Source organism: Varanus komodoensis, unplaced genomic scaffold (genome assembly GCF_004798865.1).
Source record: "Varanus komodoensis strain SLA01 unplaced genomic scaffold, ASM479886v1 scaffold13_3, whole genome shotgun sequence".
NCBI lineage: Eukaryota > Metazoa > Chordata > Lepidosauria > Squamata > Varanidae > Varanus > Varanus komodoensis.
The window spans coordinates 15,960,151-15,972,380 of NW_025335409.1; the positions used below are offsets into that span (position 1 = coordinate 15,960,151).

A 12,230-nucleotide genomic window follows, 5' to 3' on the forward strand; every position below is an offset into this window, starting at 1 on the left:
ACATCGAGTAACTAAGTTCGTACTAGTAAAACTATAACAATATTAAATGAAGTTCTCAATTCCCCGCCCCGCGGAAAGAAAAACAGATTTACAGCAAGGTGCAGGCATTCTCTGGATTATGATTGGATAAATCAGGCCAATGAACATTCAGGAGAAGGCAGTAGTTACACAGGCCAGAGAGGAAGGGTGATCTGCGACGGCGCCCGAGTGCGAGGAGGAGATTAACCAGTGGGAAGGCAGGAACTTGGTATAGCTGCTTTAATGTTGGGTTTGTTTCGTTTCCCGGCGCATCAGAAAGGTAAGGAACGGCGGTAGAACGTCGGCGTTGTCAGCGTTCGGTTTTGGAATGTTCGTTGCAGCTGCTGCGTTGGGCACGTGTTTCTCCCCCAGTTTGGCTTCCGAAAGGAAGTAGGATTCATGTGCGTGCCGGGGGATGAATGGGGGCACCTGCAGGAGACGTGGTGGTGTCGGAGGGGAGGATTACGAGCTTCACGGCAAGGATCTAATTTATCCAAAAGGTTGTATGTTTTGGCCTCCTTCTCTTCCCCGACACAGTGCTTAAAGCGAAATATTTTATGAGGGGAATGTTTGCTTTTTTTCTTGAGGCCGCGGTAGTTGCTGCGGCTGCTGCTGCGGCTGCTGCAGCAGATTCCCTGGGTAGAGATGGGTTAATCCTGACTGCTCCCGCTACTGCTTTCTAGGGGGGAGGGGGAGAACCTGGACCGCCTGTAGTTGACAGAAAGTGTTGGAAGGAGGATGAAAGTTTATGGCACTTTGATTTAGAAATCGGAGACCCTGTTTAGATTCGGGAAGGTCAGCGGTGTCCACTTCTAAGGAAATTTGGTTTAAAATCAGGATCTGGGAAGCAGGAAGGGGAAAGAATCAAAGGTGAGAAAAATCGCGTAATCTATCACTCTATTTGCTTGGTAGCCTGCTGACCCATCTCTTTTCTCTCCTAGTAAATCCATCCGCCTCTGAATTTAATTTTGGTATGAGTAAGACCAGAAGTAAATACACCAATTCCCGTTTCTTTTTAAAGCCCAGGACTTGTGCTTTCACGGGAGTGACTAGCAATCCAAACTTGTATGTTTCTTCAGAAGTAATTCTCAGGGCGCTCAGTGGGCCTGATTCCCAGTTATGGCCGTAGCTTTTAGCAGGGATCGATGTTGAGGACCGCGGAGCTTGCTTCCAGGGGAGCATGCATAGGAGCGGGCATAGGATTTTCCGTGCGCTCTCGTGAACACCCATCGTGTTCCCCTTGCACAGGCAGCTTTGTGATTCCCCACCCCCCTAAACTGAGGGCGTGAGTATTGCCCAATTGATCTAGTAAATTGCGAAGCTGTGACTACACATGCAGTAGTAGAATGAGGTGACAGAATGCTGAGAACGGGCCGTGGAATGCGAAAAGGGTCGTGCCACTTCAGCCTGCCGCGGGGAGATGCTGCTTTTGTTACTCTGTGTATGAACCTTCTGCTAGATTGAGAACTGGCACTCCAGGGAGAAAGAGCCTATTATCATTCTTTCTCTAATAGGCTGCTTTTCTGTTGTAGTGAGGTTTTGACATACCAGAGCATTCAAAACTGATCCTCCACCTGTGTTCTCAAGTGGTACAGTCCATTCTACCACCTCATTCCACTGTATGTGTAGAGGTGGCCTGAGGGGGGCTTTCAGAGCAAAGTGACTCCCTAGATGTTGGACTACATTCCCACTATTCCTGACTATTGCTCCTGCTGACTGTGGTTGATGGGAATTGGAGTCCATCGTTGTGGAGGCCCACAAATTCTTCAGTCTTGTTTTATGAGGATGGGGAGGGAGAAAAGATGGGGCTCTGCCTTGGTTACTTGCCACAGAGAGTAAAGACCACTATTTAATAGACTGGAAATGTCATTAGTGCTTATACAGACTTTCCCAGAGATCTTTCTTTTTCTCTTCTCAGCTGCTGATCATGAGGAAGAAAGCCGAGATTTGGAGGAGAGCCTTGGATCCCTGGCTTAGAACCACAAGTTGAATGTTACACTACAGGAATAATGCATTTTCTATAAATAAACTCTTTCTTCTGCCTGATACTGCATCTGCCCTGTGCCATGGGCTTTAGGCCTCTTTGAAACAAGGGATGGTTCTGTCTTGAGAGGATCTGCCTATGTGGGAGTGTATAAAGTATAAAGACTGAACTTGAGGAGAGTTGGAGAAATAATGGAGGACTTTACCACCAGAACCTATGGGACCAGAGGGCTTGACAATAGGCCACTCTTTGGAGAGACTTCACCAAGGGTAAAATGAACTTCTTCATGGTTGCTTTCTCTCTATCTCCCTTCCAGGAATGAAGTTTGTTGGCAGGGCTGATCCAAGTCAATTTGTTAGCCCAGATGGCTTCATATTTGGGATCCCTTACAATATGGTAATGGTGGCTACAACTCAGCTTGAATGTGGCTGCGTGCAATCCAAAAGCTGTCCCCACTGGCCAAGGGTTTAGCGATGCATCTCTCTAAGTGAGTGCTAGTTCAGTGGCACCTCTAAAGCAAAAACTGTGCATGCGGTGGAGAGGATCATTGGGAGGAGGACATATACCACTGGCATTGGTTGCATTTTTCTGTCATGTTTCTAATCCTTGGTGGGGTGTCATGTTGGGGGCTGGTGGTTTCTGAGATGTGCACAAGTGATCATTTCCATCAAACAGTTGGGTTGTGTAATGTGTACCAGTCTTGCACAATTGCATGCCTTTAGCATGCATACATGCCATGTTTAAATACTTGCTCACTGCTGCACTTTTATGAGAGGGCTTAGTGCTACAGTAGTTTGACAAAACATTTGCAGTGATAGATGCACCTTGGAATTCTCCTGTATTGTGTGGAATTATTTCAAGAACCCCTCTCTTGAAGTGCCTGGTTTTTTATGAGTCTGTGGTCTAATCAAGTTGAGCTACAGAACTGTGAACTTTGAACCACTTTGGTTATGTGGTGGTTTCATGAGACTTTTCTTGCTCATCCAATAGCAGCTGTGCAGTGCCTGAATTCCTTTCACGAGCGTTCATTAGGCAATACTTGTGCCTTAAGCTGCCCATGCTTGCAGTGTTGCACCCCAGCTGATGCCCTGCACGTCATGTGGTCCCAGAGTCCCACCATCTGCTACAGTTTTGTAGTGTTGGGAAAGGAACCCGTGAGCCTCCAAATGTCTACGGACCGTAGCTTCCATCAGTCCTACCACTGGCCATGTTGACGGGGCTGAGGGAGTGCAAGAGCATCTAGGGCGGGTTGGCAGCATGGCTCCCGCAGGCATGGCACCACTCGCCAAGACCCCTGCCTCCCGTCCAGCTCTCTGCTCGATCGACACCACTTCTTCCTACTTCCACAACCAAGAAAGTCTGTGTCATCTGCAGCGACGCAGTGAGAATGATGGCACCCAGGCGTGTGGTGGGGGCGGGTGGTGCAAAAATGTGGCAGTGCAAGGAAGACACGCAAGCAAGTGACTGGGCAGGAGGAGCAGAACTGGTGGATATGGCAGGGGAAAGGAGATCCCAGGTAGCAGGAAGAGGGGGAGGAGGCAGCAGGGAAGGGATGGGAGCAAGCGCTATGGCAAGGAGGAGCAGAGTGAAGTGGAGGTGGTGTGGGGAGGGAGTTGCAGATGGAGGGGGAGGGAGGCGGCAAAGGAGTCTACGTGGCGTTGCATGGGAGAGAGCCTCTTGGAAAAAGGGGCAGATGTCCCCGAGGGTTCGAAAGATTGCCTACCCCAATCTAGATGGTTACATGTTTTCCACTTTGTTTTAGAGGATAGGGGATTCTTGTCAAGCTGAGTGGAATTTTTCCTGTTCTGTCTGTCTCCCATTCCCTCCTCCCTTGACTGTGGTTACATATTCCCTCCAGAGACATTGGCAGTTAAAATTCCTGTGCAGATACCAGGGGTATGAAAGCTGCAGGCCAAAACATCTGGAAAGCCATAGCTCCCATCAGCCTTAGTCAGCGTGTCCCAACAGTCAGGAGTTCTAGGAATTGTAGTCCAAAAACCTGGAGGGTATCAAAGTGAGGAGACTGGCATATACTGTATCTATACAGCTCTGTACTGGTTTTCTTCCTTGACTCCTCCTAGTTGCTGAAGACTGTTTTTGCTTGAAAATGTGATAGGCTTTGCTCCCACCTTTCTGTCCCCACTTCCATGTTTGGTTTTCTTTGGGTTTCCCCTATTCTCCCCACCCCACCCCACTCAAATACCGATTTAGAACCACATATCTTACCTATAGACAATGCAATGTTGGAATAATATGGACTACATGGTTATCCTGAAGTGTTTACTAGTAATTGTTTTTACAAAATTAAAAAGCAAACAAAAGAATAAATGGGAAAGGGAGAACTTAAACAATTAATGTTGTATGGGGTGAGGAGGGTGGGGGAAGCATAGAGTTCCATCTTGGCTTCAGTGGTTCTTGAAACACCTTATGAACAAAGGCAGTCTCTTAAGTCTGTCAGCATGATAACTATAAAAAACCTCTTGAGAAATGTGTTGACTTTGTTAAGAAAACAATGCCCCACTTTTAAACAATACAATATGCTTCTGAAAAACTTAGTGTTTGGGGCATTTCCCACCCCCATATTCCTTTCTTAATTCCTGGACTGCCTTAAAGGATTCCTCCCCATCTGAAATGTAGAGACTAAAGTGAAATGGAGCTATGTAAGCATTCCTGGGTTTCTCACAAGAGGGGAAAAAGCAGCATATAAATACAGTCTAATAATATCTGCAAACCTGTCTGACAGTTATAAAGTGGCATAACTTTGGGTGATGTTCAAGTGTGAAACAAACTGATCAGCAGAAAACCTGTTGGGATTCTGTATGGAGTGTCAAGTAACTCCCGTTTCTAGCAACTTTGTGGTAGGCTGTAGTTTTTGTGCTTGTAGGTCACTTCAGAATGCCTGAATGTCTTTCTGAAGATTTAATTCAGCTGCCTTGCTGGCATATTGATAGAAGAAAGCTGATCCTAGAGAGGCAGGAGTATTGTTGATCTTCCTGTAATAACTCTGCAGCATGAGGCACCTTCTGAATTACTTAAATATATTTTAATCTTGCAGGTGATATAAAATGATTCTGTAGTGGGCTAAGTCATGCTTAGTATTGAAAAAAAATGTTTGAAGCAGGTCATTGTTTTCTGAGTAGATTGTTTTTTTACCAAACTTGTTCCTTGTGCATGGGACCTTAACCATGTAATCTTCTAAAATACTTAGGCATAAATTCCACTAAGGTCATTGTGACTTGTTTCCAAGTAGACCCGTATAGAATTGTGGCCTCAGTTTGGTTTTCTTCTGACACAAGTTTGGTTATTTGCCTCTATCTTCTATACAGTTACTCCTGGTAACTGGGTTTAGAATTGCACTCTTAAAGTTTCAACAAAGAAAAGAGGTGTGTTTTTCCAGCAAAGTAGCATTTCTTTTAGGCTAGTTGTAATCAATGGGATCTTTGCTATACAGAACTCTTATTTTCTAAGTTTTAGTCACCATTTCTTAGTCAGAAAATGCAGTGCAGAAGGGATGGATATACAGATCTAGTCTGGAAAATGAAGGTTAAATGGATCCTCTTCTAGTACTGGCCCACTTAGCTGCCTGAGTCCAGTCTTCCTCTGTGGTATATACATCCCGAAGTTACAGAAACACACTTTCTAAAAAAAGCTCATTAAGTACTGACTCTTTTTCTTAGTAACCCTTTAGGTCATTGTTCCCTGTTGTTCTATTACAACAAGTGTGTTGGGGAACACAAGGGAGCCACACAGAGCATGGATGGTGTACCATGAGAACACAGTGAGGAGAGTAATCTTCATTGCAAACGTTTCCATATAACCTGATCCTGCCTAATTTTGGAAGCTCAGCAGGGTCTGGCTTGGCTGAAATCTGGAGGAGTGACTTAAAACATTGTGAACCACCCACAGCTTTGACTGTGGACAATATAGAAATGTAATGTAGTAGTAAATTGTATGGGTGACAGTCCCAGCAACCATTAGAATCCATTAGTCTGGAGTCTTCTGTAGAGGCTGGAGAGGGTACTCTGATATTTCAACTGAATGTCCAAATGAAGTGGCCTGACCAGCTCTGGAGGAGGCTTTCCACTGTGACTCTTTATGTTGCTCTGCTTGGGTTTGTCTCCTTCCACTGAGGAAGCGCAACTGGAACAGTGGTTTGTGCAAAAGCAAAGCGGGGGGGGCGGGGGGGGCTCATGTGATGGGAAGTGATTCTTAGCCGTGTTGTACTCTGAACCTTTTCAGGCCTAAGACTGAAATTGCATCTGGTTTTTGATTCAGGGGAAAAAGTGTGCTTCCGCTAGTAGGCATTTGCCAACACAGTTCAGACCAGTAGTTACAGGTGGTTGTAGTTCTGCTGTCATCTGTGATCATTGGCGGTGCTGGCTGGGGATGATGGGAGTTGACATAAAACACCAATTTTGGAGCCAAGGCATTTATCAAACTTCAGTTAAGCAAACACCATCTGGATCTGTGCCTCTCCTGGCTACTCATTTTCTTTCCAGGCTAGTCTCCCCATTATGAAGGAGAGCTGAAAGAATGGAAAGTGAGTGAATGGGGCAGGAAATGCATGGGTAAAAACAAGCAGGAAGGAGAGGAGAGGTTTTGGCAGAGAGAGAAACAGTGTGACCTGGGTTTGGTGATAGAACAACCTATCCCAGGTAAGTAGCCATGGCAGGTTGTCATGTCATGCAAAGCCAGCATCCTTTACCCACAGTGGTGCTGGTGACAACCCCCTTCCCCTCTTCTTACAAACAAGCTACCCTGAGAATCCATGGGTTGTTTTAGACTTAGTTTTACCTACTGAACTCGGGTCCCTGCATGGGTAAAGGGAAAGTGGCAAGTGAGGGACAAATCAAGAGCAGCAAGAACCTGCTACTGCTTTTGGCAGTCTCACCTGTGCTGTTGGCAGTGAAATCTCTTTAAAAATGCTCAAGAAGCACACTGAGGGACTGTCACTGGCTGGCCAGCACTTTTTTTAATGTGCCCTAAAAGTGCGCAGGTTTTTCAGTAGAAATTTAAAAAACTCTTTATATTGTCAGACTTGTACAGGTTCAAAAAAAGAAGCCTCAGGTGAGCAATGTCCTGAGGAGTATCTGCTCTTAAAGTGCAGATTCTGACCCTCTACCTGGGACCCAGATAGGGCCCAAACACCTTTTCTCAGTTTGCTTTCCCTTGATAGCTGTCAAAAAGTGAGCTGTCAAGGAAGTAGTCTTTGTTCACAAACAGGGTGGCAGTGAGATTTGCACCCCTTTTGTGACAAGATTCTCATGCTTTCCTTTTCTCATTGATAACTCAGGATAATGCACATTTTGCACTTTTCCTCAAGACTCTAGCTGTTTGGGCAGGTGCAAAAGTGCATCGTTCCCTTTTCAGAAGGGGCCTCCTTAAAAGGGTTTTTGGCAGGGCAGCAGATGCTTATGGTTGTCTGGTAGAAAAGGGGATAGGATGCAGTTTGTACTTCTTAGCATCCATCCTTGAACCACTTTCCTTTGAGAGAATGAGGTCCATGGCCTCAGTGTTGCCCACCTCTGTGCTACAGGCATGGTCTTAGTTTTGAAATGCTTCCCTGGTGTGCCATTCTTAGCTTGCAACCTTGTATGATCGATATTTTATCCATGGGGAAGCTTTGCAAAGTATGCCACTAACATACACTTGAAGATTTTGGAAGTCTACCCACTCTTTATGCATAACTGTACCCTTCTGCTCTGACTCTTAAAAAAACAAAACAAAAATCCACATGACCTACAGAAGCTCTCCCTTGAGGCCTCTGATTTTCTCCCTTTTCCCTTCTCTCATCCTGCCCGCAACTTGGTCTCACTGAGTGACTTCTCATGTTAAGTTTGCAGTGTAGGAGGTGCTGCAATCTACTGCCTCATTTTGTGAAATTTATAGAATGGCATGAAGCCCATCTCCAGTGGGTGGTGGTTGTTTTTAAAAAGGATTTGTGCACATTGTTGAAGCAGGACATTTCAGCACATTGGACTGTTTACTTTTTCTGATCAGTTGCTTTAAATGCTTTCTTCTATTTATTTTACACCTCTTAATTTATCTTCACGTTGCTGCTTGCTTTCAGTAATTGTTTCATGTGGAAAGGTCTATGGACAGAAGAAACTCCTCTGATTTGACTTTATTAGGACAGTAGAGCGAAAGCACAAAAGACAGAAACTTAATGGGGGTAGCATCTTCTCTGCGCTTTCTAACTGGCAAAACCTCTTCCACATTAGCTTTGGTCATCCCACACCAAATGTGCCTTTCCTACTTACTGGTGGCCTGCTTTAAAATGTACCATTTATTCTTCTGGCTATATCCTTGACATTGGATATTGCCATTCTCTTTTTTGCATCTGAGAACAGTGTCTTCAGTAATAATGACAGTCTTCTGCCATGCCATATGCAGAAATTCTTCTTCCCAGTGCTATACACACTTCAGGTTGGTGGTCTTTAGCCTGCAAAGGAAGCCCAAAGCTTTCTATGCCAAGAAAAACAGCAGTCTGTCTCCCATTTCCTCTCCACCTTGGAGTTTTCTGTGTATGAGGTGGGTTACACTGTGAAGAAGCAAGCTGTTGGTAGGTAAGATTTATCACAGTTCCTCTGATACATCCATAGTATGGCAGAGGAGGAAAACTGTCTCTTGCCAATTTAGGTGTATTTGTGTGCACAGCTATGGCAAATGATTCCCATTCCTCGTAAGGCAAAGGCAGTCATCCTATTGAAGAGGTGTTTGTGTGGCCAAAATGACAGATGTGCACTGGTGAATAGAAAACTTGCCTAAGTGTCACTCTTCCATGCTTTTGGAAGGCTGGCTAGGGTCTTCAACCATTTAAAAATGGCTCCACAAAGTATCCCCTGTTCATTTGAGCCCCAAGTGACTTTTTTGTCCAGGTGAAACTTTATTTTTCCAGGATTTTTAAGAACTGTTTTTTTTAGATCACAGCACTCGTATTGCTATAGTTTTACTTTTGTTTTATGAGTTGAAATATCACTTTTCACTATTGATTTTACCCTGCTTTTAATAGGTACTGTTGTTGTTCAGAGAACTTGGGTTATTGGGTGGTTTAGAACTATAATTCAGTGAGCATAAAATAAAAAGAAAATGATCTGAACTATTTCATGTTTTCTTCAGACTTGTACAATCTATTCTAAGATCAGGCTTTGGAGAAGAAGAAGAAAAGGACTGTGGCTTTGTGCAGAATCATGGCACTAAAATCATTATGTCTGTCTTCTCCTTTGGAATACAAAGAAGCTTTGCAGTGTAGCTTATATAAACTTAATGATGCCTGTTTGTTTCCCAGATTGTTGCCTCACGTCTAATGTCCTTGCTGATAAGTGTGCACTTCAACGATATATTCTGGTTTATCACCCCCTTTTAAATGTTTGCTCTTTGTGTGTTATAACTCTGAGATTTAGCTGTTTAGAAACACAGGATGTAGGTTTGAATTTCATGCTGTAACTTTTATCCTTTCTGCCTCTCTGCTAACTGGCAGGAGTTTGGGGAGAGGGAGGTTGCTGGCAGTCGGTTCTTCAGTTGCCAGGCAATGCTAAGATCATGTGAATTTCTTTCCTTCTTGTCTCTCATTCTTCTGATGTTAACTGAAGCCATGCTATAGGTGATGTCCCTTGATATATGTTTCTTCCTGAATCAATTACTGTCACAGAAAGCTACTGGAAGGCTGTTTTACACTTCAGTGAAATACAGAGGTTTTGTCTGTGTGGTCTTCCTTCTCTCACTCCTCTGCTCATTACCATCCTGATTAAGATCAGTAATCAGTGCTTTTCTTCATGCTACCTGATTACAGCTCAGGCACCTGTTAAGACTGATTCACATGTGTATACTGTATATATTACTCTGTGGGTTTGCGCATGTATGACATTACTTGATGACTGTGTGAATGGGATCTAACTGCACAGGTAGGGCTGTCATACCACCTCCCATCATCCTTTACATTGGAACACATGTGTATCTACCAGGAAGCAAATGGAGGAGATAAATCCTTCAATGGAAATATTGTATGCACTAGCCTCAACCTTTTGACTTGCAGCTGAGTGGAGTCAATCATACAAATGCTAAACCACCATGGTTGAAAAGTTGCTCCTCTGGCATGTTGTCTCCACATTTTCATTCATATTGGGGTGAGCTAAATTTGTGTTTCTTTTTTCTTTTTTCTAGTAGGGATGAGGTTGCGAACACCCAGGAAGAAAAGGGGTTGCTTTATATATAGCGAGACTGGTGGTCCCCATAACACAACCTTTTCCAACCTGATGCCCTCCAGTTGTTTAGGACTGCAGCTCAGCCCCAGTCAGCATGGCTAATGCTAGCAGTTGATGCAAATTGTAGACCAAGTCATCTGAAAGATCCCGGGTTGGGGAAGGCTGATCTAGCATGTGATCTACTGCTGAGTTACATAGCTCTTCTGTTAAGGCAGTGGGATTTGTTTCTGTGTAAACACACACAGGACTGTGCTGGGAGGTACTAAGCTTTGCTTAGATTTCATCTCTAATAAATACATATTAAAAATGCTCTCAGACAGAACCAGAGATCCTATTATATGTTTTCAGGATTGGGGCATGGTTCAGGTGCAAAGGCATTGGATGAGGAACCTCTACATGTGAGCAGCTGCACGTGTATAGGGATGCCGTGTAATTCAGGTGTCCACATCTTGGCAGTCCCCATTATGTGGAGCTTCTGCACAAGAACAGCTGCCCCAGAGTTAGAGGGTTCATTTCAGCCACCTGTGTGCAATGCCCGGATGCTCAGAATAGGACTAGTCTGGGCACTCCACCTTGGGAGTGGGGCCAGTGTGCAGCTCCACCCCCCAAGTCATTGTGTCATGCCCTTTCATGGAAATAATGTGTGAAGGGGGCCAGAGCCATCATAAATACAAGTCACCACTTGGTATTGCAGTCATAGGGCAGTGGATGTCACACATACATGATGGGAAGGGACCATAGCTTCATGCTGGAGTCTCTGCTTTGGAACTGGATGATCTCAGGTTCAACTTCTGGCATCTGCAAGTAGAACTGGAAAATCCTCCCTGAAACCTTGGCGAGTTGGCCTGCACTTGGTGTTGATAATACTAAACTAGGTGTACTTGCAGTCTGACTCAGTATAAGACACTTTTCTATGTTCCCATTGTATTCTATGAAAGTTGGAAGTTCTGAAATAATTTTTTGGGCCCCAGAAGGTGAACCACTGGCAATTCCAACAGATGTAGAAGGTGCTTAGGAGTAAGGCTGGTCATGGTAATGGTCCAATAACTTTTCCAGTAGGATTGGTGGAATATTTAGCTTCAGAATGTAATGAATGTGGCCAGGCTGAGGCGAAACACTGAGAACTTCTTTCTTTGCCTCTTCTTTCTAGGTTCAACTTATACAATGCTTTCCCATGAGATTCCAATAGATTCCAATTAATTTAACTCTTGTTCCTAAACCTTCCCCTAGAAAGTTTTTGACTCTTTTGGGGTTGCTGTCAAATAGCTTTTGAGGCTGAATTTGCAGCTGATATGTGAAAGGATGCCTATATTTGAAGTGGCAAGGTAAAGCCTGCATCTGGCAGTGGAAGGCCCTTTGACCCAAAGAGGTTTCCCTTCCATATATGATGAGTCAGCTGTTGACCCTGTGAATGAATGCCTCCAAAGGATCCTGTCCTTGCCAGCAATGCTCAGCTCTTGTAAACCCAGGAGTGTGTCTTCCTTTATGGAATTGATCGATCTCATATCCACTTTAAAAAATACGCACCAGTATAGAGCAAGAATGCATGCCTCAGATCTGTAGAAAGTTGAGTGTGAAGCTTATCTGTGCTGAGGATGCTCTCCTGCTGATGGATACTTGTTTTTTGGGGTCAGAACCCATCCCAGCAGGTACCAGGGTGATCTGTTGTGATTTTTTTGCCTTCTCTTGTTGTAATGCAGGCCCTTTGAATTTGGAGAGGCTTGAGTGGTGGTGATCCTGCGCATTCCTGCTCATTGCAATCAAGGCAGCCTGGAATGGCATCTGCAGAAAGATGTCTTTTGACATCACACTTGAGCGGTGCAGTAGACATGATGCTTCATGTATCAGTGGGAAGCTTCAAAACATTTTAAGAAGTAGCATTGTGGGTGGAGTGCAATGTGCAGGTGTGGGGAGTTTTAGCCCTTTCCTTTTGGGTACTGTTTAGACTAAAGCCATGTCCCTGCTTATGTTACCCTCCCCCCCACAAAGGCCCCCATTGGCACCAACAGGAGAGTGTCCTAATG

At 44.6% G+C, this 12,230-nt stretch overlaps 1 protein-coding gene across 2 annotated transcripts in view; it reads left to right on the plus strand.

Moving 5' to 3' along the window:
- Nucleotides 1-209: 209 nt before the first annotated feature.
- Nucleotides 210-12,230, plus strand: part of TMEM243 (transmembrane protein 243) — a 24,422-nt gene continuing 12,401 nt past the window's right edge. Inside the window, exons 1-2 of one of the 2 annotated variants that reach the window (XM_044423355.1) lie at nucleotides 210-298; nucleotides 1,937-2,271. In XM_044423355.1, the coding sequence (XP_044279290.1) occupies nucleotides 2,194-2,271 (78 nt within the window). In that variant the 5' untranslated portion in view covers nucleotides 210-298; nucleotides 1,937-2,193. Of the gene's footprint in view, nucleotides 299-772; nucleotides 889-1,936; nucleotides 2,272-12,230 lie in introns of those variants that run through there. The other variant, XM_044423356.1, reaches the window with a different exon arrangement.